At 45.2% G+C, this 25,098-nt stretch overlaps 2 protein-coding genes across 6 annotated transcripts in view; both read right to left on the bottom strand.

The window, feature by feature from the left end:
- Positions 1-126: 126 nt before the first annotated feature.
- Positions 127-4,092, bottom strand: TTC36 (tetratricopeptide repeat domain 36). The gene is made up of 3 exons (XM_050758444.1): positions 3,769-4,092; positions 2,607-2,795; positions 127-542 (listed from the first exon to the last, which is right to left on the bottom strand). The coding sequence occupies exons 1-3, from the start codon at positions 4,034-4,036 to the stop codon at positions 280-282; spliced, it is 720 nt and encodes a 239-aa protein (XP_050614401.1). The 5' UTR covers positions 4,037-4,092; the 3' UTR covers positions 127-279.
- A 454-nt stretch (positions 4,093-4,546) lies between these two features.
- KMT2A (lysine methyltransferase 2A) overlaps positions 4,547-25,098 on the bottom strand; it is a 93,177-nt gene continuing 72,625 nt past the window's right edge. For all 5 annotated transcript variants that reach the window (XM_050758352.1, XM_050758354.1, XM_050758355.1 and 2 more), the window contains 9 exons: positions 24,559-24,639; positions 22,865-22,929; positions 21,940-22,110; positions 19,007-19,081; positions 11,898-12,076; positions 11,324-11,427; positions 10,506-10,589; positions 9,974-10,103; positions 4,547-9,489 (listed from right to left, as the gene is read on the bottom strand). In XM_050758352.1, coding sequence (XP_050614309.1) covers positions 9,214-9,489; positions 9,974-10,103; positions 10,506-10,589; positions 11,324-11,427; positions 11,898-12,076; positions 19,007-19,081; positions 21,940-22,110; positions 22,865-22,929; positions 24,559-24,639 — 1,165 coding nt within the window. In that variant the 3' untranslated portion in view covers positions 4,547-9,213. The remainder of the gene's footprint in view (positions 9,490-9,973; positions 10,104-10,505; positions 10,590-11,323; positions 11,428-11,897; positions 12,077-19,006; positions 19,082-21,939; positions 22,111-22,864; positions 22,930-24,558; positions 24,640-25,098) is intronic.

The following is a 25,098-nucleotide window of genomic DNA, read 5'->3' as shown; positions in this document are numbered from 1 at the left end:
CGCTGCAAGGGCGGGGGCTGAGCCAGGCAGGGCCAATCGATGCCCGACCACTGGCCCCACAGGCCCTTCCCCGGCAGGTGGGCGGTCGCGGCTCACCACCCGCCTGGCTGGTCCCTAGCCCGCGCCGAGAGGCCCCACGCACAGAGTGCCCCCGCGTGCCCTCCCCTCCGGGCGCGGGCAGGACGCAGGAGCAGGCGGAGTCGGTTAGGCCCGACGGCTTTATTGGTTCAGGGCCCCCCCTCCCGTCCCCTCGCCCACGGACGCGCGGGCCAGCAGCGCTCAGCGGCTGTCGCGGGGGCGGCGCAGCTGCCCCATCATGTCGGCCAGCATGCGGTTGCACAGCGCGGCGTAGGGGTTGAGCAGCACCAGCTGGCGCCGCGCGAAGGGGCTGCCCAGCCGTGCCGCCCTCTCGAAATCCCTGCGGGCGTCGTCGTCTCGGCCCTGCAGCCGCGCCAGGAGTCCGCGCTGCACAAAGCTCTGGCGGGCGGCGCGGCCCCGGCCGCCGCTCAGCTCCACCGCGCGTTCCAGGTCCTCCAGGGCGCCTGCGGGACCGACGAGACGGGCGGGGCGGGGGTCAGCGGCCGCCGGGGCGGCCTTGCCGGAGCCCCAGCCCGCCTGCTGCCGCGCGGATCACCGTGGTCCTCGCGGCTCCCGGGCGTGGCCATTTACAACCCGCCTCGCACCTGCTAGAGGTAGGGATCGTTATCCCCATTACACAGACGAAGCCTGTGGAAGAGTTGAGAGGACTGGCCCAGGGCTGTACAGCCAAGCCACTTAGTGGCAGAGCTGGGACTGAAGTCCAGGTCTCGCCTTGTTCCTATTATTTTCCACCGCTAATATACGAAAACATGAACGTTGCGGGATTCTGAATGGTCACTATGTTTATGAGTCTGGCCCACTGCCCGGGCAAGTAGCAGCCAATTTATTCCACACCTGTTATTAAGCATCCACTATGGGCCAGGTGACTGACTCTGAATGTCAGGGTTCAAAAAAATAGTATTAACTGCACAGTCATTTCTTACAAGTACAATCAAGACAGTTTCTCATTGTTTTCCTTTTGAGGGCCCTTTTCTCTTTTCCATTGCTTGCTTTAGAACACATTCTCTCTCCCCTATATCCTGGACTGGTTGCCTTTCGTTATTCTTTGGTTATCTCCATGTATCTAATTTCCTTGGTCCTGGAGCCAGAGCTGGCCTGCATCGTTTTTATTTTTATTATTCTTGTAAAATACTTGGGTTGGGCCTCAGAACTCTGAACTCAGAACCTCAGGCAGCCAGCCACCTTCTTAAGTCCATCAGGCTGGCTTCTTTCGGACTCTGCTTCAATTCACTCATGTTCTCTAGTCTCCTAAAGAGCCCGAGCCTCCGGAGAAGCGCTCAGATTGCAGTACTCCTTGGTTTCCCTCAGAGGAGCTGGTCTGGAGGAATCTCTAGTTGGAAGCACCTCTGCATCTCCCTGGGGTTTTCGTCTGCAGGCTGTCTCCAGCGATCTGGGGCAGATAACCCTGGAAAGGGGCTCTTGGGAGGTTCCCATTGTTCTTGGAGTGGGCTCAAAACTCCCTAGCCTGGCATTGCTGGTTCTGGGAGCACCTGCGTCACCACTGCTCCTAACAGTCAAGTAGTACTAGGTTTCCGTGGTTTATACCTTCACATTAGCCTCATCTTTGGTCCCCAGTGTGGTCCCGTTGTCTCCACTTAATTAGAATAACCTGAATGCAGCAGGAGTTTGATCCAGTCACTCTCCTGTTAAAATCCTTGAGTGATCCCCCATGTTTTCAAGACAGTGCAGTCTCAGCCTAATACTCCCAAGCTGTTCATGAGGCCCTTGCCCACGGCTCCAGGCTCAGCTCTCCATCCCTCCTCCACTCCCTGCTCCACCCAGCCTGAAGACCTGAAGCTCTCTGTACTTGTGCCTGCTTTTTGGACCCCTACAGACTACCTTCTCCACTCACCAACTAACTCCTACTCATCCTTTAAAACTCGCCCTTCAGGAACAGGTCCCACGCTGACCCTTCTCAAACTTGTTTTGCTGGTCTCAGAATTATGTGTCTGTTCTGCCCCCTGGAGTGGGAGCGTTCTCAGGAGCAGTATCATGTGGCGATTAAGAGCACACACTCTGGAGCCCTACCACCTGGTTCACATCTCAGCTCTGCTGCTACCTGACTGTATGATAGTGGGCAAGTTACTTAGCCTCTCCATGCTTCAGTTTCTTCATCTATAAACTGGGGATGACAATGGTACCTACTTTTTAGGGTTGTTGTGAGGATTGATTTACTAGTTTATATGTAAAGTGATTAATGCCTGGTACATAGTGACTGCTATATGAATGTTGGCGATTCATATACCCTTTATCTCAGTGTCCTCAGCACCAGCCTACTGCCACATTGTAGGCTCTCATTAACTGTTCCTTAATGGAATGCAGTCTCTTCTGAATTTCACATTAGCCCCATGATATTAGCAGGGCCCCAATACATCTCCTACCTTATAGGTAAGAAGACAGGCTCCAGAGGGGTTTAGCAAGGCCACCCCAGCCCCACAGCCACTTCATTTCTGGTCTGTGCCCTCCCGTGGGCCCTTTTGCAGAGGATACAGGGCATCTCCCCTTACCTGCCACATCTCCCTGGAGTCGCCGGGCCTGGGCACGGTTGTTGTAGGCTGAAGCCCTCTCAGGCAGCAGGCAGATGGCTTGGCCAAACCTCTCCAGGGCTGTGCTGAGGTCCCCAGCCTCTGCTGCCATCACCCCCTGCAGCTCCAGGGCCTTGGACTGTTCCAGCTGTGCTTGAGGGAAAACTTCATCTGGGCCAGGGAAGGAGCCAGGAGGGGCCAGGTGTGCAGTTGGTAGCAAGAAGAAAAAGCCACCTCAGGCTTTGGAATTCTGAGATCTGAGACAGAGCTGACTGGGAATGGGTCACAGCAGGGGTCAGCTGCAGTGTTTGGGGTAGGGGGAGATGAGGTCACTAAGGCTGGGAGCTAGCATTGCCTGAGTTCCAAGGGACCTGGAAAGGGGCTTTGGTTGGTTCCCCATTGCCAAGAGAATGAAGCCCAAACTCCTCAATCTGTTAAAGCACTTGCTCCAGGTCACACAGGCCATACATTGCAGAGCTTGGATTTGAACCCAGGTCATTCTGGCTCCTGTCTGCATTTTACTCTACTACACTGCCTCTTATGCAAAGGCCACCATGACGTTCCCAGATCATGAACATCACTTCTTATGTATCCCTTAGCATTTCGGCCTGAGTTAGTAAGGTGTAGGCTTTAATCCTCAGAAACAAAGGATATCAAAAACTTCTTCATTAGGGACTAATGGAAAAGCCAGTGAACACACTCACTGCAGAAGAGTTAGCTTGGAGCTTGGCTTGTGACAGTTTTTAACGGATACTAGTTGTGCTTGCTATATTGGAACCACTCAACTGAGCAACCATGCCCTGCCTTACTTCAGTCTTCCGTTCTGGTGGTGGTATTCTCTGTTATGACAAAAATATGAGAACTTAACATCACCTGGCAGTTAAGTTTGGATCATACAATCAATTAAGTGTAAGTTCAGAGGCCTGAGAGCTGATGGATTGAGAGACAAACCCCGGCTTACTCCTCTTGGCAGGACGTCTCTTACCAAACCCCCATCAGTGCACTAAGGAGCAGCCAACCTCTCTGATTCCAACCTCAATCATAATCATGGAACAAGGGGCCTTATAAGACCACTACCTCTGCCACCTCCGGAGGCCAGCAGGCCAGCCTATGTGCAAAGCTACACTTCAGATCAAATGCCCACCTTCTTTTCGTTCTTCCTTTTCTGCTTCCTCTCTGAGGTCCAGTCCAACAATGTCTCCAAATGGGGTGTCAGGGTTGAAGATGGCCTGCAGCACTGCCCGATCATTTGGAGTCCCCATGGTGCCCAACTCCAAAATCCCAAAAGGTGACTCCGGATGAGAGAAGAGGGAGGGACGTGGTGAGGGTGGAGCCTCCAGCAGGAAGTTGATCTGAAAGGATGAGGACCACCCCTTCATGAGGAGTGTCTCCCTGTCCTTGGCCCTTAGCATTTGCTCAACCTGTGGCCTGGAGGGTTGGCCCTGGCTTGGCAGACTATTTGGTTACTTCTCAACTGCCTCTGCCCCCAGGAGAAACAGTAAACAAATCCAGCTTCAGCCTTAAGGTGGAGTGCAGCTAAGAGAAGGTGCTCTCCAGCTTCTCCCTGAAATGCTTTGTTTATTATATTCACAGTTGAGGAGAAAATAGATAAAAATCACTACTTGACCTCTTTGGATAAAACAGGGGAGCTATGTAGAAGGTAAAGACCCTGTTCCTTTGTCCTCTTGACCCTGCCTCATATCCACAATTAATTAGGTCCTGAACGTACATCACTGATGAATAAAGGAAGAAAATACAGTCAAGAGAGCCAGTGTGGAGCAGACCTGAAGGTGGGCGACAGGGAATGATTTAGTGATGCCACCTTAAGACTGTGGAAGGTACTTTGTGACCAGGTCACAGGCCATGCCCCTCCCCCTTTTCTCCACCCTCTCCAACCAAAGCCAAAAGGAAGCTTAACCATGTGCAGCAATAAACTTGACATGTTTATTAATTAAACTATCACTTAAATAAAAAAAAGTGCATAGAAAATAAACATGTTTAAAAACTCCTTTTTTTTTACAACTATGTACACTTTTTACTTTTACATTCAGTCTTTCGTAGAGAGCTTTCAGCATTATTATTTTTTGAACTATTAAAGTATTTTCCTTCATCCCTGTCACAGGGAGTTAACACTGATGGACTTTAGACACATTTTCCTTTTTTTTTTTTTTTTTTTTCTCTTTTTCTCTAACCAGAAGCTTGGAAGAACACAAGGAAAAAAAAAAAAACAGATCTGTTATACATGATAAAGTTGTCAAAAAATGTCTTATTTCTAGAAAAGAAGCTTGTCATCTGTTGAGCTCTTGAAACAATTATTCAACTACCTGTATTTACTAAAGAGACTGTTAAAAGTTCAATAAAAGAAACACCACAATTCTATTTTCTTGGTTGAAAGACAGAACTAGAGTACCTCGGAACAAGATACCAGGAAAGCACAGAACACAATTTTCCCCTAAATGCAGGTGGTAACCCCAACATTCATAACCAAAAATAGAGAAACAAGGAGGACAGGTACTGACTGGCAACATTCATGGGCAGAAAAAAATCCAGGTGACACCATGTCTGCATTTTTCTCTGATTCAAGGAATGGACTATTCTACCATTCCTTTATGGTTAGAGGTTCCCCCCGTTGCGGGAATCAGAGGAAAGTGAGCCTGACATCTTCCTGCCGCTACTAGCAACTGTAACACAATCCTTATCTATAGTGTTAAGAGAATTAAAAGCCATGGACTGAACTAGGCTTTGTTACATGGTGCATTACTATATTAGTTCCTATATATATCATATTTATATTTATTTGAAAACCAAAACAAACCAAAAGTTGCAAGTTTCCAGAGTGTGTGACTTGACCAGCATTCATGATTCGGCACAGAACCATCTGCTCAATAACCTTGTATTGCTTTAAAATGAAGGAAATGAAACATAAAATTACACCCAGCCCTTTGCAATGACCCGCTTTTCCTTAAAAACAAAAACAACTTGATTTCTATTTAAAAAAAAAAAAAATCCCAAACCAAACTTAAAAAGTTAACATCTGACAAGGTTTTGACCTTTAGTATTTTCAGATATTTGATTGAATGTCAGTCCTTTAGAAAGATACATTCATTAGAAGATTTTTTTTTATTTTTGTGTGTGTGTTGTATTTTTTTTTTTCCTTTTTTTTTTTTTTTTAAATCAAGGGAGCTACATGGTGCTCACTGCATTGGCCGGGGTTTGACAGAGGCGAGCAGGGTGGCGGGCTGGGTCCCGGCAAAGGAGTCTGGTTGAAAACGTATAGCTGCCAGGGCTTCCCCCTTAATTCTTCTTATTGGTCTAAAAACAGAGGGGCTGTGCGAGAGGTGGTGGGTGGCCAAGGAGGGAGCCAAGAGACCAAGTTCCGGCCAAAGGGTCAGCGCCATGCAGCTATTCTGGTTACACAGTTGTCACTGGCCACCAGGAAATGCAGCCACAACAGGTTCTAGCAGCAAAGCTATAAGTGAGCTGGCTCTCACTGAGAACTGACCAGGTTTGCAGCTGTTACTCCTTAGGGATTTGGGATGCCCCTTGGGGGATTCTTGGGAATGACCCACCACAGTTCCTCAATCTGCACTTTTGTGCAGAGATTCCCTTGGTCACTTTTGAAATGAACTCAGATGTGTTTTGGAGATAGCTATGCCATTTTTGCCGCCTTTCCCTCTTGCAGGGAAACCTTCGCTTATCCCCCAAGTTGCTGGCAGGTGTGCTGAAAATTTGGCAATGGACTCAAGGCTGAGCTAGAAGAGGAATTTCTCATTTTTGTGGTTGACAATTAGGGGGTGGAAAGGCAAGGCAAACCATCTGCAGCTGGCAGGAGAAGGAAGCTGTGGGTTCCTCCCCTGTCCTCAGGGTTTAGGGTTGGTAGAAAGAGAGTGAGGAGGGGGCTCACAGTACAGCATGGCCTAGCAGGGCAGTAACTAGGTCTATTTAGCTGAGTTCCCCCCACCCCCTGACTGGCCTTTGGGTCTTTCTCAAGGTGAATTCAGGACCCATCAGTGCATTAATCATTTCAGTAACAAATGCAGCTTAAGTTTTTTTTTTCTTTAAAAAAAATAGGAATACAAGGATTTACAAAAAAACCTCACACAGTGCAATAATAAAGGAAAGCAGACACTAGTGGAACCCCTAGGGCCACTGCATCTTGTTCATGGGCGAAAGGAGGAAGGGAGGTGAGGTCTGGGTAGAGTGCTTTCCCCAGTCCCCTGCTGGCACTTCTCCATGATGACAAGGAAGTCTCTGCCATCCTGGCCACAGTGCTGGGCTCCCTGCATGACAGTGAAAACAGTGACAATGTTCCAGCAAAGCCACCAGACAAAGTTCTTAAGGTCACGGGAGAGAAGGGAGCCCAGGATGGAAGGCACAGCAGAGCCATGAGTCCTGGGGCAGAGAGTGCTGGGCTGAGTCGTATTGCTTTGCTAGACTTCCATAGGAATGGGCTTCTTGCGGCGAGAAAAGGGTGCCCCACCCTCTACTTGGACTACACTACTCTGAAACCTTGTGGCAGAGGCAGAGAAAAATCTGCTTTATCGTGAGTGGTCAGACTGTGCTTCAGTTTCAACGGGCTGCCCCAAAAGAGGGCACAAGGTGATCAATGGGTTCTCTGCAGATACGAGGCCTTGGTGGGCAGAGGGAAAGGAAAGAGTGGCCTGTGAGGCAGATGGCGATGGAAAATGTCAAGTTGCCATTCAACTTGCTGTTTGCTAACTCTGAAGTAAGAAAGATGAGGGAAATGTAAAAGATTGCCATCTCTCACCACTCTGGAAGTTGCGCCGGAAAGGAGAGAGGCGGGAAAGAAGAGAAACTGTTGTATCAAGATATTACTGTAGCCTTTTGAGGAGCTTCAATAGGGGAAGGAGGGGAGTGGCCCAATGGAGTTGGGTGACCTTCCTTCTCCATTTATTGTCGAAGAGCAAACCCAGGAAACATTTATGTCAACAGGGCACAAACAAGCTACACATTAAACAACAAAAAGTACACCTTCCAGGGGGAAGTTGGGCAGGAAAAACCAGACTTTGTGTGTACAGCTGAATATTTTCTCTAACTTCATCCTATGAAAATAAAAAATTATTAAAAACCGATCTTCTTTTAAATTAGGATAATACCGCGGTTTAAAAAATAGCCTTGTCATAAGTGCTTCTCCCTATGAAGTGCTTCTCATAGAAAAATATACAAAATATATTTACATTTATAAAACCTTAAATAGTCAACTGTAAACAGAACAGAGTAAAATCCAATGACTTAATTTAACAGGTTCAGGACACTGTCTTGGGGAAAGGAAGAGAAGAAACATTTGATGCTGTTTTGACCACATCCTAAGGAGTAATCAGGGCAGTAGTGTCATTGAATTTACTTTAGCCATGGGTTGCACGCAGGTGGCAGAGTTCCCTCAATATAAGGTGGTCTAGTCCCCAAGTTGTGGGCCTTGAAATCTGATTAGTGTTCTGCCTTCAACTGGACACTGACCATTTAAAAATTAAGTCTTCCTATGTCTTAACAAGGGGAAAATAAAGTAACCATGTCTTAGGAATGGGCCCCAGGGGTCATCCTGGCTGTGATACTCTGGTTGTCGCATGATTTAAATCCTATTTAAATAATCTTTTTCATCTCCTAAAAAATCATGCTACTTTTGTTTCTTTAAAACTTTCCATGGAGCTTTATGAAAACTTTTCCAAATTCTGTCTGGTTATGACCAATGGCTCCTGTCCACTTCCCCACCTGGAGTGCTTACAGGCTCAGGGAACTTTTTGCAGGCACATCCTATGCCCAGCAGGGAGTGTCCTTGAGCAGGCAGTCAGTCTCCCCTACAACCCAGAAAGAAGCATGGGAAAGCAGTGGGATGAAGACAGGGGAAAGGAAGAAAAGGAAGTGAAGAGAGGGAATGGGAGAGGGAAGCCGCTCCTACTGTCAAGAAAGGTAATTGGCTGAGATAAGGCTCCTGGGGACAACACTCCCACTCAAAGCCTACAGGCTCAATGTTTGGTAATTAATTGGCACAACTCCATGACAGCCTTTTGACACCAGAGGTGCTAAGAATCCTGTCTCCCAACCAGGAATGAACTCTCGAGTGGGAGGATAGTAGGGAAAACCACCAGACCTCTGTTTGTTCCACAGACGCCGTAGGTGAGGCCTGGCTGGCAAACTGTCAGGAATCCAACCAACCCTCCATTTGGGGCCTTGCCTGACCCACTCGCTTACAGTGCTTGGGAAAGGGCCAACTTGAGGATGGCAACTTATTTCTGTGAGATATTCAGGCCCAATCTCCCAACATAACCAACCCTCTATAACAGGCTCCTTCCAGGCAAGTCTGCTAGGGACCCCATTCCCACTTTCTAACGGTAAACAATCGGAGGGACCCCAGGAGAAAGCCGATCATAGATCTTTCTTCAAGACCTCAACTCTCTCTCCGGGACTGTGATCACATGTGAGTATAGGACATAAGAGAGCTCAGCCATCACAGAGGCCCCTCAGCTGTGCCCACTCAATCCAGGAGCTCCCAGCTGCTGGAAAAGGCCTTCAGCGTTGCTTTGGATGGCCCCACGTCCTTGCACTCCAACACTGGGGGAGAAGAGCAGCTTCAGTTTAGGAACTTCCGGCATTTCTTGGCGCCACAGTTGCAGGGCAGCTTGTTGCTGGCATCCTCAATGGGGAACTTATAGTCATAAGTGAGTTCCTCTCCTCGGTAGATCTTACGCATGGCAAAGATGACGATGTGCTTCTGCCCATCAATATTGATGACCCGAGAATAGCAGTTGGGCTCACATGAGTGATTGATGAAGCGTGCAGCATTTCCATGCATGGTGGCATCCACTACCTCTGAGTCATCAATTCGGAACATATAGCAACCAATGCCCTGTACATGCAGGAGAAAGGAGAATAACTTGTCATTTCTTATAAACTCAGGTTTAAGAACAGTTCCCAATCTTCTCTTGATATTACCTACAGCTGCTGATAAAGTTTCTTCTAGTAAAATTCCCAGATTTCTCCCAGTACCTATCTTTCAACATGCTTCCATGAGGAGTTCCTAGATTACAGGCCACTAGTCTAGAGGCTTCTAATGTCTCTGCGGGAAACAGAAACCTAAAACTTGAATAGCTATTTGCTTCTGATACCAGGAGCCACTCAGACAGACCTCTAAGAGTAACTTTCTATGCTAATCCTCAGAGTGGATTCTGTATTTTTACTGGGCCCCTCACGAATTTCAGTTGTTTTTTTTTTTTTTAAATTAACATCTTTGAATTGGTAACATACACTATTTCTTTTGGGATCCAGGGATCATACTGGTCCCTTTCTACAGCAAAACAAAAGAACTGGGTGAGTGCAAGTGGGAGACTTACCTTGCTGTCGTAATACTTTTCCCGCTTGTCAGTCTGGATGGAGCGGATGACGTTGCCGGCATACTCAATTACCATCTCACCTGCATCAATGTTTCTCTTACAGAAAAGACCCCGGCCATGGATGGGAGACCTAGGACAAAGATGGAAAAGAGGTCAGACACAAATTTTGCAAGTAAGGTTAAGTGCATGAATACATGAATAAGTTCTCCTGGTCTGTTACTTCCTCAGGAGGGACATATACTTGAGAAAATAAAAATTTGGACCCTTGATTTGTGTATATTGTTCTAACAAATGGCCAAAGATAAAAGGTATTTCCATTCTGCAACCCACTGGAAGCAGCAATGTTTTAATGCTTATTATGTTAAAGTCCTTGTTCAACACAAGCAGGTGCAGGATCCCAGGATACAAGGGTCAATAAACAGTATCCGTAAAATCCTCACTTACTGAGGAAGGTCACTTCAGCATTTGGTCTACTTTGATTTTGAAAAACTGCATTCGTTTTCTATAGTTCTTTCTAGAATTTTAGCCATACCTGTAGACACCAACTGCCTCCTTAGAAGTCTTTTTTAAGTGCCGGAAACGCATGGGCATTGGCAGATCCATGCTAGTTGCCCTCCTAAGAGATAAGACATACTATTAACGAATTTTCTTCAGGAAATAATGTTTTGAGTCTTGAACTGAAGGTTCCTAGAGAAAATTAGTACACTTTCTGTTCAATGCCAAACTGAATAAGTGCCTTATAAAATGAACCCCATTTTTTTTTGAGATGGGAGTTTCGCTCTGTCACCGAGACTGGAGTCCAGTGGCGCGACCTCAGCTCACTGTAACCTCTGCCTCCTGGGTTCAAGCGATTCTCTTGCCTCAGCCTGCTGAGTAGCTGGGACTACAGGCGCACGCCACCATGCCGGGCTAATTTTTGTATTTTCAGTAGAGACGGGGTTTCACTATGTTGGTCAGGCTGGTCTTGAACTCCTAACCTTGTGATCTGTCCGCCTCAGCCTTCCAAAGTGCTGGAATTACAGGCATGAGCCACCACGCCTGGCCAATGGGCCCCATTTTTAGTATATATAGTACTTTCTGACCATGACGACTATGGTGGTACAACCAAAGCTGACAGAGTATACCGTCATTAAAGAAAATATGCATCTTACAGTTCTTTGAATTTCTCCTCTGTACCTTATATTCCTCACTCCTTACCAGGCACCTACTGCTACTTCAACACAAATGGATTTCAGTCTTCTTAAATCTTATCCAGGAAATTCTGATGCAAACACATTCCTACATAGTGCCCTGACCAGCTGGAGGAGAGGGAAAGCAGTTTCTAATGACTGCACCCCACTCAAGACTTACCGAGCTGACTTCAGCTGTACCTCCTCCTCTTCTTCATCATTGGGGTTGTATTCAGGAGGCTGACGATGTTTAGAAGCCAGGAAGTTAAACATGTCAAATGCTGACTTCCTGGGGCCAAAAGATGAAAAAGTATTTACAGAAATGCTTTAATAAAGCAGTAAAGGACGATGGCATTAACACTGGAAATCTCAAAGGGTATGTGGGAAGACGACTGTGTCATGAGATAAGAAAATCGAGATCCAGGCCGGGCGTGGTGGCTCACGCCTGTAATCCCAGCACTTTGGGAGGCCGAGGTGGGCGGATCACAAGGTCAGGAGATCGAGACCATGGTGAAACCCCGTCTCTACTAAAAATAGAAAAAATTAGCCGGGCGCAGGGGCGGGCGCCTGTAGTCCCAGCTACTCGGGAGGCTGAGGCAGGAGAATGGCGTGAACCCGGGAGGTGGAGCTTGCAGTGAGCCGAGATTGCGCCACTGCACTCCAGCCTGGGCGACAGAGTGAGACTCCGTCTCAAAAAAAAAAAAAAAAAAAAAAGAAAATCGAGATCCAAAACTGCTGACAGAAAAGAAGGGAACTTGCCTGAGGTGGACTTCAGCCCGGGCTGAGCCATGAGGGTTCAAGGGGGGTTCATTGGCCTCCTCTGGCTTGTGAAAACGGAATTTGTAATTTCGACAGTGCTTGGCACCAGACAGCTGCTCAATGAGGAACACAACTGCATCATGGAGAATCCCCAGCATCCTCAAACCATTAACACCTAGAAGAATCAGAAGCACTAGGGCAGTGAGGAGTGCAGTCAACAGGAAACAGCACAGTCCTACAGAAATGCCTATGCTACAGTCGCTCTGCCAGAGGTTACTCCAGGGTGAATTATAGTACATATTACCTCGAAATTAGCATCAGATAGCCATTAAAATGATGCTGATACAGATCTATTAATATGGAAAATGTTCGTGATAGACGGTTAAGTGAAAAAAGCATGTCACCAAACTACGGACTATTTTGTATGTGCTGTATTACACAGAAATGCTACATGCTAATGCTATATAAACGTGTTATTTCATTTAATGCTCATAATGACCACACAAGGCAGGAATTACTAGCTTCATTTTCAGGTGAGCAAACAGGCTTAAGGAATTGATGTAACGCTGGGTGCGGTGGCTCATGCCTGTAATCCCAGCACTTGGGGAGTCCAAGGCGGGCAGATCACGAGGTCAGCAGATCGAGACCATCCCCATCCTGGCTAACATGGTGAAACCCCGTCTCTACTAAAAATACAAAAAATTAGCTGGGCGTACTGGTGGACGCCTGTAGTCCCAGCTACTCGGGAGGCTGAGGCAGGAGAATGGCGTGAATCCGGGAGGCGGAGCTTGCAGTGAGCTGAGATCACACCACTGCGCTCCAGCCTGGGCAACAGAGCAAGACTCCATCTCAAAAAAAAAAAAAAAGAAAAAAAAAAAAAAAAGAATTGATGTAACACTCCCAAGGCCACATGATTTGACAAGATATGAACTCTGGACTGCATAACTATAAATATAATCCATCTAGAAATGGATTACCTAGGTTCTATAAGCTCATATTCCCCCAGATACCTCACTAAAGTTTAATTTTCTTTCTTTTTTTTTTTTTGAGACAGACTCTAACTCTGTCACCCAGGCTGGAGTGCAGTGGTCCGATCTTGGCTCAGTACAACCTCCAACTCCTGAGTTCAAGCAATTCTCCTGCCTCAGCCTCCCAAGTAGCTTTGACTACAGGGGCATGCCACCTTGCCCAGCTAATTTTTTTGTATTTTTAGTAGAGACAGGGTTTCACCATATTGGTTGGCCAGGCTGGTCTTAAACTCCTGACCTCAGGTGATCCACCTGCCTCGGCTTCCCAAAGTGCTGGGATTACAGGTGTAAGCCACAGCACCCAGCCAGCCTCACTAAAGTTTAAAAGCAATGTTAATACACCCCTAACACAGAACTCTCTTGTGTTGTTATGATGAATGTGTGGAGTAATACACTCAGTAGCTGCTTTGTTCTACTCACTGTCTCATGCTGTTAATGAGCATTTTAAATTTATTTTTATTTTATGAAAACAACATTTATATAAGTTTGCTGGCATCAATGGTGAAAGGCTTTCATTTTAAAATTATTTGGCTTTTTCCATTAAAGGGAGAGGGCACAGTTACAACTGCCACCCTTCTTTTTGACACTAGCAAATAGCTAATGTTCTTTATATTTTTATTAAGTAAACAATATTATTTCATTTATAAATATTGCTTTTGGTATTATTAATAGATATAGAAACAGTAATGGTGTCTGTTGTGGATCAGGTATCCATTTCATAAGTGTAACTGTATTAGGACTGCAACTGCACATATGCAATTCCAGCAGACATACGGTTTGTGTTATGAAGCATATTTAGAGATGTAACCTTGGTATAATGTCCTGGCGCAGAGGAAACAGCAGATGAAAAAGCAGATGATCATGCCACTGCACTCCAGCTTGGGCAACAGAGTGAGACCTCATCTCAAAAACAAACAAAAAGAATGTTGTCTCTAGATAAGCAATATTCTTTTTCTAAGAGACAGGTTTCACTTTGTTGCCCAGGTTGGAGTGCAGTGGCATGATTGTAGGTCACTGTAACTTTGAATTTCTGAGCTCAAGCCGCTCCCACCTCAGCCTCCTGGGTAGCTGAGACTACAGGCATATGCCACTGTGTTTGGCTAATTTTTAAATTTCTTGTGGAGACAGGGTCCTACTGTGTTGCCCAGACTGATCTTGAACTCCTGGCCTCAAGTGATCCTCCTGCCTTGGCCTCCCAACTTGCTAGATTACAGGTATGAGCCACTGCACTAGCCCCAGATAAGTGACATTCTTATGATCACAACTGTTGGTCCCCTAAGACTTTGGCTTAAGTATATAACACAACTCTACAAGATAAGAACTTAAGCCATATAAGGCAATGGCAAACTCTTTTTTCTTTTTTTTCTTGAGATGGAGTCTCGCTCTGTGGCCCAGGCTGGAGTGCAGTGGCACGATCTTGGCTCACTGCAAGCTCCACCTCCTGGGTTCACGCCATTCTCCTGCCTCAGCCTCCTGGGTAGCTGGGACTATAGGTGCCTGCCACCACGCTCGGCTAATTTTTTGTATTTTTTCGTAGAGATGGGGTTTCACCATGTTAGCCAGGATGGTCTCGACCTACTGACCTCGTGATCCGCCCGCCTCGGCCTCCCAAAGTGCTGGGATTACAGGCATGATCCACCGCACCTGGCGGGCAAACTCTTTTTTCTACAGACCACTAATTTTCCTTAATAATTTTTTCCTGGAAGTTCTAGATTGCTGTGAATTCTTAGGTTAAACAAAAAGACATTGAAAAACATACTACCTACTCAAGTATATTTTCACATAAAGTTCCTTTTAATATGTACGCTGAATGTTCAACTCTCATTCACCAGAGGGATTACAATGAGATTAATATTGTGTTGATAATGAGAAAACAAAGATGCATTATGTGTGGGCCCCTGTCTATTTTTAAGGAGCTCACAGCAGAGGAAGGCAGAGATGTATACAAACCATACAATGTGCAGTGTCCAAATTAAGGTATAATATACAGTACTATGGGAACTCTTAAGAAGGAACAATCTGTTATGCTTGTGGGAGACTCATTTATTCATTCAATAAATATTTACTGTATGCCTAAAATATCCCAGGCACTCTTTCCATCTTTCCACTGTGCCAGACAGGACCTTGGGAACATAGAGGTGAGCAAGACAGGCAAGGTACCTGTATTCATAGAGCTTTTACTTCATGGAAGAGACAGACAATAAACACATCAAAGATATTCCCACTTCAGGACTTTTTCATCTGCTGTTTCCTCTGTGTCAGGACTTTAGAAAACACAGTTAATTTAATTCAATTTTTTTTAAGAGATGGGTTGCACTATGTTGCCCAGCTAGTGCGTGGCTATTCACAGGTATGATCTTGGCACATTATAAGCTCAAACTCTCCTTCCTCAGCCTCCTAGCTTGCCTTTAGGACTTCCGCTTTATGTATTTGCAATGATTGGCTTCTTCTCATCATCACACAGGTCTAAGCTCAAATGTCACCTCATCAAGAGATTCCAGATTTCCTGCCACCAACTACCCACCTCTGTGTCACTCTCTATTTCATTTCCCCATGGTATCTTCTTCGTGGTACTTACATATACATATACACCACTAGAATATAAGGTCATGAGGGTAAGGACAAGGTGGCAGCACTGGAAATGGAGAATAATGGACAGGTTTTGGATTGGGGAACACAAGGGTCATTGTGGTTAACCTCCAAGTTAAACCTTCTACCCCAGATGATTAGTCTAAGACAATCCTGGGAATCCTAGTCCCTTTGCCAGAGACTGGCTTAGAAATGAACATGGGGCTGGGTGCAGCGGCTTACGCCTGTAATCTCAGCACTTTGGAAGGCCGAGGTGGGTGGATTACCTGAGGTCAGGAGTTCGAGACCATCCTGGCCAACACGGTGAAACCCCGTCTCTACTAAAATGCAAAAATTAGCCGGGTGTGCTGGCGTGCACCTGTAGTCCCAGCTGGGCAACAGAGCAAGACTCTGTCTCAAAAAAAAAAAAAAAAAAAAAAGAAATGGACATGGCACCAAATTCTGGTCTGTGTTCCATTTGTTCCTAAGAAAGAGCCTCTCCTGTTCCTCTGAACACTGCAATGACTGAATGTTATCGTGGGAACTGCTGCAGCCATTTGCTATCAGGTTGAAGATGAAGTTTTACTATAGATCGTAAAGTGGAAAGAAGAAAGAATCTAGGTATTTGATGACATTGCAAGCTCCTGTACTAATCGATCTGACGTCTGTCCTACCTCTGGACTTTCTGTTATATAAGATGATAAATTATTTCACTCTTTAAATCAGTTAAGAGTTGGGATTTCCGTAGGAAGAATGATCAAAAAAGGTTAAAGAAAAGAGCTGACCTTGAGCAAAGTCTTAAAGGATTAATAGGAGTTTGTTGTGTAAACCAGGGAATTTGGAGAGAAGAGAGTAGATGGAGGAAGTAGGTCCTGGTGGAGGGAACTGCATGAACCATGTTATGCTGATGTGAAAGCACATGTAGGGTATAAAGAATTGCTTGGGGACACATGTTACAAATTCAGCTTTCTCAGCTCCAAGCCCAGAGATTCTGATTCACACCTACAAACTACACTTTAAGACACATGGATGGGCCGGGTGCAGTGGCTCACGCCTGTGATCCCAGCACTTTGGGAGGCCAAGGTGGGCAGATCACGTAAGGTCAGGAGTTCGAGACCAGCCTGACCAACACGGAGAAACCCTGTCTCTACTAAAAATACAAAATTAGCCAGGCGTGGTGGCACATGCCTGTAATCCCAGCTACTCAGGAGGCTAAGGCAGGAGAATCACTTGAACTTGGGAGGTGGAGGTTGCAATGAACTGAGATCACGCCATTGCATTCCAGCCTGGGCAACAAAAGGGAAACTCCGTCTCAAAAAAAAATAATAATACAAAAATTAGCTGGGTGTGGTGGCATGTGCCTGTAGTCCCAGCTACTCAGGAGGCTGAAGCAGGAGAATCACATGAACCTGGGAGATGGAGGTTGCAGTGAGCTGAGGTCGCGCCACTGCACTCCAGCCTGGGTAACAGAGTAAGACTCCATCTTCGGGGGAAAAAGAAAAATGGATGGATCTGGAACAGTAAATAGTGTAGTGTGGCTGCAGAAAAGAATGTGGAGCAGTGAGGGAAGCAGGGAAAGCTGAGACTGAACAGATGAATCTGGTTGAAGAGGACCTCGCCATGTAAGGATCCATAGACTGGAAACCTCAAAGAGCAGGGCTGGGTCGCTACTCAGCGACTGTATCCTGTGTGAACATGGTACCAGGCATTTTACAAGTGGTCAGTAAATATTTACTAATAACAAATACGTAAGGGTTGAAGATTGTACTCTGTAACTAGTAGGCAATAGTAAGATTTTGAGGCACCTCTGGAGACTCAGAGGGTATAAGGAGGCGAGATAGGAGACTCAGTTATAGGGCTTTTAAACATTGCAGGTGAGAGAATAACAAGGGCTACGTCAGAGAAAAAGAAAGGGATGTGACTCGTATTTTTGGGGTAGAATTGTAAAAATTATGAGAGGATTATCTTTTTTTTTTTTTTTTTTTTTTTGAGACAGGGTCTTGTTCTGTCACCCAGGCTGGAGAACAGTGACATAATCTTGGCTCACTGTAGGCTTGACCTCCCAGGCTCAATGAGATCCTCCCACATCAGCCTCCCAAGTAGCTGGAACCACAGGCATGTGCCATCATGCCTGCCTAATTTAAAAACTGATTTTTTTTTTTTTGAGACGGAGTCTTGCTCTGTCGCCCAGGCTGGAGTGCAGTGGCACAATCTCGGCTCACTGCAAGCTCCGCCTCCTGGGTTCACACCATTCTCCTGCCCCAGCCTCCCCAGTAGCTGGGACTACAGGTGCCCGCCACCACACCCGGCTAATTTTTTTGTATTTTTAGTAGAGATGGGGTTTCACCATGTTAGCCAGGATGGTCTCGATATCCTGACCTCGTGATTCGCCCGCCTCGGCCTCCCAGAGTGCTGGGATTACAGGCGTGAGCCACCGCGCCCAGCTATATTTTTATTTTTTGTAGAGATGTAGTCTCTCTACGTTGCCCAGGCTGGTATTGAACTCCTGGCCTCAAACAATCCTCCTGCGTGGGCCACCCAAAGTGTTGGGATTACAGGTGTGAGCCACAGCATCCAGCTGATTAAAATCTTTAGTGTTTGCTCAAAACAAGTGTATTAATAAGTTTGTATGCTACCTAATTTAATATGAAGTCTAATACCAATGGTAAATGATTTCAACTTTAAGAAAAGATAACATTTCACACTACCATGTCTTAAAAACAAAAACAGGTAAGTGCTGGCAAAGGTGGAGAAATGGGAACACCTGTACATTGCAGGTGGGAATGTAAAATGGTATAGCCACTTTGGAAGAAAAACAACAACCTGGCAGTACTTCAAAAAGTTACAGAGTTACCCTATGACCCAGCAATTCCACTCTGAGGTATGTACCGAAGAAAAATAAAAACATGTCTACACAATAACTTGAACATGAATATTTGTGGCAACATTATTTGCAGCAGAAAGTAGAAAACACCCAAATGTCCATTGACTAATAAATGGATAAGCAACATATGGTATATCTACACAATGGAATCTTTGGCAATAAAAAGGAATGAAGTACTGATGTGGAAGGCAAGATGTAACAGAAGGGAAGAACCTGGAAAGTATTGTGTTGAGTGAAAGAAGACAGTCACAAAAGGCTACATATTGTCTGATTTCATTTATATGAAATGTCCAGAATAATCAAATCCATAGAGACAGAAAGTAGATTTGTGGTTGCCAGGGGCTGAGGAATGACTCCTAATGAATAGGGGGTTTCTTTTAGGGATGATGAGAATGTTCTGGAATTATACAGTAGTGGTGGTCGTACAACTCTGAATATATTAAAAACCACTGAATTGTATGCTTTAGATGGGTGAACTGTATGGCATATGAATTAAATCTCAATAAAGCTGTGAAAAAAAATTCTTTTAACTGATTTTTTTTCCCCACAAAATCAACTCTGCCTTAGGCAAACAATTTAGCAGAATATTCTGAGACAGGAGTGGAATAACACCTCCAGTCATTACCTGCAAATGAGAGCTGCTTTAGGCGGGCATTTGATCGAGCTTCCTGAACTTTATCTGTCAGTGACTTCCAGGCATCTGAAAGAAAATAAAGAAAACTGTAAGCCAGAAAATATGCACATAAACCCTTCTGAATACCAATGATGTGCACAAGCACTGTGCTTAGAATCCCTAGAGTGTGAACACTTGACCTCCTAGAACAGTGTTTTGTTATTTTGCTTAGAGTTTAAATCAGTTCATTACATGTGAAAGGAGTTGGAAAGGTGTACTCCTCAGCAGGGCTTCTTTCTGTTGGAGGACACAGAAGCACTAAGGAAATTCAGACCTTCCGAAATCACATCTGAATCCCCAACGCATTCACAACCCTTGATGGAAGTATGGGTCTCACATCTGAATGTTTGGTACTATTATGTTCCCTGTACCCCTAATCAAAACAGCACTAGTAATGATTTAGGTCAGGCTCGGTGGCTCACACCTGTAATCCCAGTACTTTGGGAGGCCGAGGTGGGCGGATCACGAGGTCAGGAGATGGAGACCATCTTGGCTAACACGGGGAAACCCATCTCTACTAAAAATACAAAGAGAGGCCGGGCACGGTGGCTCAAGCCTGTAATCCCAGCACTTCGGGAGGCCGAGACGGGTGGATCACGAGGTCAGGAGATCAAGACCATCCTGGCTAACACGGTGAAACCCCATCTCTACTAAAAAATACAAAAAACTAGCCGGGCGAGGTGGCGGGCGCCTGTGGTCCCAGCTACTCGGGAGGCTGAGGCAGGAGAATGGCGTGAACCTGGGAGGCGGAGCTTGCAGTGAGCTGAGATGCGGCCACTGCACTCCAGTCTGGGCGAGAGCGAGACTCCGTCTCAAAAAAAAAAACAAAAAAAAAATACAAAGAGAAATTAGCCATGCGTGGTGGTGGGCGCCTGTAGTCCCAGCTGCTCCAGAGGCTGAGGTAGGAGAATGGCGTGAACCCAGGAGGCAGAGCTTGCAGTGAGCCAGATCGACCCACTGCACTCCAGCCTGGGTGACAGAGCGAGACTCCATCTCAAAAAAAAAAAGATTTAACCAGGACTGTGGGAAGATCATAACCTCTCTGTTCCTTAAAGTTAAGAGCAGAACTTGAAAATCCTTACAGTTCCTTCCAGCTCTAACCCAAGATTCTGTGATCTCTTCCAATTTTCTAGGCATTTCCACATGCATTTCTTACATCACTCCACATCAATGTCTTCTGTGGAATTTCCATACTCCTTATCTCCTTTGTTCTCCATGCATTATCTTTTGTTTTAGTCACCCAGGCCTGAATCTTTAGGGTCATCTTTGACTCTCCCCTCTCCATATTCAACCAAGTGTGTTCATTCTTCTTTCCTTTCCTTTCTTTTCCCACCAAATGTGGGTTTTATTACCAGACATCTCTACTCTAGCAATACTCTCATTAGTGAACTCTCATCTTTGAGCATCTCCAGTTCAATCTGTCTTATATAGAGAGCTTATCACATTATGTTTCCTGAAATTCTGCTTCTATTCACTCCCTCAAGTTTTCAAAGGCCTCATGGTTTGGCACTGAAGGCCCTCTAAAACTTGTCCCAATCCACCTTCCCAATTTTCTTTCTGATTTGTTTTATACGACCACCAGAGCAGGCGCCAGAGAAAAGGCAAGTAGGTAAAGTAAAAAAGAACTTTATTAGCTAGCCAATGTGAAAGAAGATAGGGCGAAGTTCACCGGTCTCCGGCGTTTTCGGGTGAAGTTCCTGGGTCCACATATGAGAAGGGGCCGAGGAAGTTCGCGCCGCGTGGCTGCCCGAAGCGGCTTTTATATCTCGGGCCTGGGAGTGGGAGGGCAGTAGGCCGGCCATGGGCGGGTTGGGGGCCGTGCGGTAGGCGCGGCCAGGTAGGTTTCGGTTTCCCCAGTCAGACGTCAGGTTGCGCCTGCGCAGTTGACCTGTGGGTTTCCCGGGCGCGGGAAAGTTGGTGATGAAGAACCCGGAAATACGCCATCTTAGTCCCTTTTGTTCGTTTTCCTCCTCCCTCCGTCCAGACACTTTCACTACCACCTGACATGGATTTCAACGCCATCTCACCTGACACTACTCTAAACCCACCAAATGCAATCATGCCTTTCTAACTTTGCTTACCTTCCTTCTTCTTCCTAGAGAGCCCTGCATTCTTCTTTGCCTAACCAAAATTCCATTTTCTTCTTTAACAGAATCTTCTATTAATCATCATGGGTTTTTGATAACCCTAACTCACCCATGGTGACCTTTCTCTCCTTGAACACTTCTAGTACTTACAGCCTAGAGAACATTTACTAGTCCTTCAAAGGCGGATGAATACATGCTTGCAAAACAAAGATGGATAAGAAAATAAAATTCCAGCCCTTATGAAGAGTTCGCTGTTGAGTGAGTGATAAAAGTAAACAAACATGTACAAAACAAATTTTAAGCTATGAGAGAAGAACATGTAAGATTCAAAAGGAGGGAGAGGGAGGGCTTAGCTACCTCAGAAGGTCAGGAAAGACCGTCTGAGCTGGATCTTGAAGGGTGAGCTGGAGCTCACCAGGTGACTGAGGGCAGGGAAAGAATTCCAGGCAGAGGAGAAAGCATGTGTGAAGGCACACAAGGGAGAGAGAAGGGCACAGAAGGCGCATGAGGGAATGGCAAAAGACAAGGCTGGTGGGGGGAAGCAGGGTTCTCATGGGCTCCGCTAAGGTGTGTGCAATGTTGAAAACATAATCTGTATCATTAATTTTTCATGTAATATATGGCTATTTCTCCAACAAGACAAACTTCTCAAGGACAAGGAAAATGTATGATGCCTCCAGGTATCCCCCATACTTCCTAGCATAAAACAACCACCTAAATGGTGCTAATACTCAGAAAATGAAGCTCTAGCTGAAACAGGGCTTCTGCTGATGAGTCAATCTGATTTAATCCACTCACCTTCAATACTTTCTGCACAGATCTGAAAGCCATCATCACTGGAAATTTCAAAAACAAGTCCTTTCTTGGGTTTTTTCTCAGTAATGCTTTCCTTCCGCTTTTGTTCTTGCTGAAGCCAAAGCATCAGTGGAGAGCTGAAATTACTTTCTTCTTCTTCCACTGTTTTAGGTTCTAATAGGGAGAAAATAGATAGGGGCCAAAGTGGTTGCAGCAACAAATGCTCACTGAGCACTGACTACCTGTAGAGTATTTTACATAAATGATCTCTAAGCCTAACCACATTCCACAGTTGGTTTATTATTCCTATTTACATGTAACAAATCCAAGACTCGAAGAGCTTGCCTAGGTCATTGCTAGAAAGTAGTGACTAAAACCAGAATTTTTTTCACATGAAGTTGTCTCTGTGGTAGAATTTCTGGTACGACAATCTGATAGTTTTTCAATAAGCAACTGTCCTCAAAGAGTTATAGCCAGAACTCTCTAATCTTAAAGTGACCATTTGTTTCCTCATCAAATTCATTAGAACTGATGGAAAATGCTATGGCGATGTATCTGGTATTGTAACCAAAATCTGACTATCTAATAAAAATGGTTCTTAGTTTTCTTTAGTGACAACTAAAAAGTGAAGTCAGGTTATTACTAGCTATTTAAACCTCAGTGCTGGTAAAACCAGTATAGCAGAAGAGTATGGGTATTGTCTTGAGTCCTTAGCTGACAGATGATCATAGAATATGTACTGGAAGAACACTGCACCAAGAGACAGGTGTGCCAAGTTTCAGTCTCCAATGTGGGCCAAATCACTTAACTTCTTTGGAGCTTAGATTTTTTTTTTTAAACATAGAAAATAAGTAGGTAAAGTGGGTCATTTTCATGGTCCTTTTAACGTTGATATTCTCGGATTCTAACCTGTTACCCACCCACATACCTGTACTTTCTTGCTCATTTGCTGGATTTTGGGTCACCTGAACTTCCGGAAGAACAGCCACTTGCCTAAATAAAAACCAAATGTAAGATATAATATCAGTTAGTTCTTCAATTCGAAGAAAAACATCCATAATTTTCTATACAGCTCTGGTATACAAAATAACTGTTAGAAAATGAACCACAGGGGGCTTTCTGTAGAACTTGTGGAATGAATACAACCACCACACCACTGTATGGTACATAATATAAAACTCTTTTGTGAGATTCTTTACCAAATACTGACATTGTTTCTGTTTTTAAAGTTGTAAATTGTGCCCTTGAAATTCTTCTCATACTCTTAGTATTAGAAAAAATGAAAGGACACTTGTCAGAAGCAATTCTAAAGTTACTTAAATAAGTTAGCTGGTTTAACTAAAAATAAAAAATAAGCTGCATGAGCTTATAAACCACCACCAATTTTCACTTTTTTTTTTTTTTTTTTTGAGATACGGTCTCACTTTGTTGTCCAGGTTGGAGTGCAGTGGCAATCACGGCTTGCTGCATCCTCCGATTCCCAGGCTCAAGCAATCCTCCTACCTTAGCTTGGACTGTGGATGTGCACCACCATGCCTGGCTAATTTTTAATTTTTGTAGAGACAGGGTCTCCCTATGTTTCCAAGGTTGGTTTCAAACTCCTGGGCTCAAGCAGTCCTCCTGCCTTGGTCTCCCAAAGTGTTGGGATTAGAGGCATGAGCCACTGTGTCCAGGCCCAATTTTCACTTTTTTAAACTAAATAAATTCTGGAAACAATCCAAATATATATCACTAGAGGACTCATTAAATTACCGTAGATCCACACAATAGAATTGGGGGCAGCGATTTAAAAAGTGAAGCACACACCTATATATACTGGCATAGAAAGATGCACATAAGTGAAAAGCCAAATATAGAACAGTATGTGCAGTATTATTCCTTTTATGTAAAAAAGCATATACATATTCATATATATACCATGTTTATCTGTATATGCATAGAAATGTCTGCATAGATAAAAACAAATTATTAGCAATGACCACCTCTAGGGAATAGACTGGGCGGGGGTGAGGGGGACAAACAGGAAACTACTATTCATTACTTAAATAATTCCTCTGTTCTATTTTTTGTTTACTTTTTTACAAGCCTGTATTATTCCCATTTAAAAAACTTTGGCAAGAAAACAAAAATGTGAATCAGGAAGAACTATTTTTTTACCTTTTTTTTTTTTTGAGATGGAGTCTCGCTCTGTCGCCCAGGCTGGAGTGCAGTGGCCGGATCTCAGCTCACTGCAAGCTCCGCCTCCTGGGTTCACGCCATTCTCCTGCCTCAGCCTCCCGACTAGCTGGGACTACAGGCGCCCACTACCATGCCCGGCTAATTATTTTTGTATTTTTAGTAAAGATGGGGTTTCACCATGTTAGCCAGGATGGTCTTGATCTGACCTCGTGATCTGCCCGCCTTGGCCTCCCAAAGTGCTGCGATTACAGACGTGAGCCTGGCCTGGAAGAACTATTTTTTAAATGAGGTGGACAAAATTGAGAACTTAGTCTTTTTTTTTTTTTTTTTTTTTTTGAGACAGAGTCTCTGCCCAACTCGGCCTCCCAAAGTGCTGGGATTACAGGTGTGAGCCACCATGCCCGGCCGAGAGCTTAGTCTTAAAGGACAAATTCTTCAGCTTACCCTGCAGGTTGCCCACATTCCTTCTGGGAGGACTGCTCCACATTAGCTGTGTCCTGCTGCTCAGCCTCTGCTCCTGGAGTCCTGGAACACAGGCGTTTGTATCTTTTCAAGACAAACCACCAGTAAATATGTACAGAATGTGGAGGTGAGTCGAAAGAAATGGCTCTATCAGGATCTGATAAAGTCTACAAGCCAGCAAAACTGACCTAAGGTCATAAAGGTTAGAATAATGGTTACTTTGAGGGGGCACTGACCTTATAAGAGAAGGCACCCTTGTGGGTTGCTAGAAATGTTCTGTATCTTGATCCAAGTGGTCGCTACATAGATGCACTCTACCTAGGCTGGAGTGCAATGGCATGACCATGGCTCATTTAGCCTCTAACTCTTGGGCTCAAACAATCCTCCCACCTCAGCCTCCTGAATAGCTGGGGCTACAGGTGTGCAACACCACACCACACACACTCTACAAAAAAATTCTTTTTTGTAGAGACAGGGTCTTACTATTTTGCACAGGCTGATCTTGAACTCCTGAGCTCAAGC

This window comes from Macaca thibetana, chromosome 14 (assembly GCF_024542745.1).
Source record: "Macaca thibetana thibetana isolate TM-01 chromosome 14, ASM2454274v1, whole genome shotgun sequence".
NCBI classification, from domain to species: Eukaryota; Metazoa; Chordata; class Mammalia; order Primates; family Cercopithecidae; genus Macaca; species Macaca thibetana.
Note: the sequence above shows the minus strand (reverse complement) of the source record. Positions and strands in the feature narration are given on the sequence as shown.

Bases quoted from the DNA above. Each gene is read 5' to 3' on its own strand.
- TTC36 (XM_050758444.1), bottom strand. From the start codon at position 4,036: ATGCTAAGGGCCAAGGACAGGGAGACACTCCTCATGAAGGGGTGGTCC. The intron at 2,796-3,768 runs GTGGGCATTTGA...TCCCTGGCCCAG, and splicing joins AAAGGAAGAACGAAAAGAAG to ATGAAGTTTTCCCTCAAGCA. The intron at 543-2,606 runs GTAAGGGGAGAT...TCGGTCCCGCAG, and splicing joins ACTCCAGGGAGATGTGGCAG to GCGCCCTGGAGGACCTGGAA.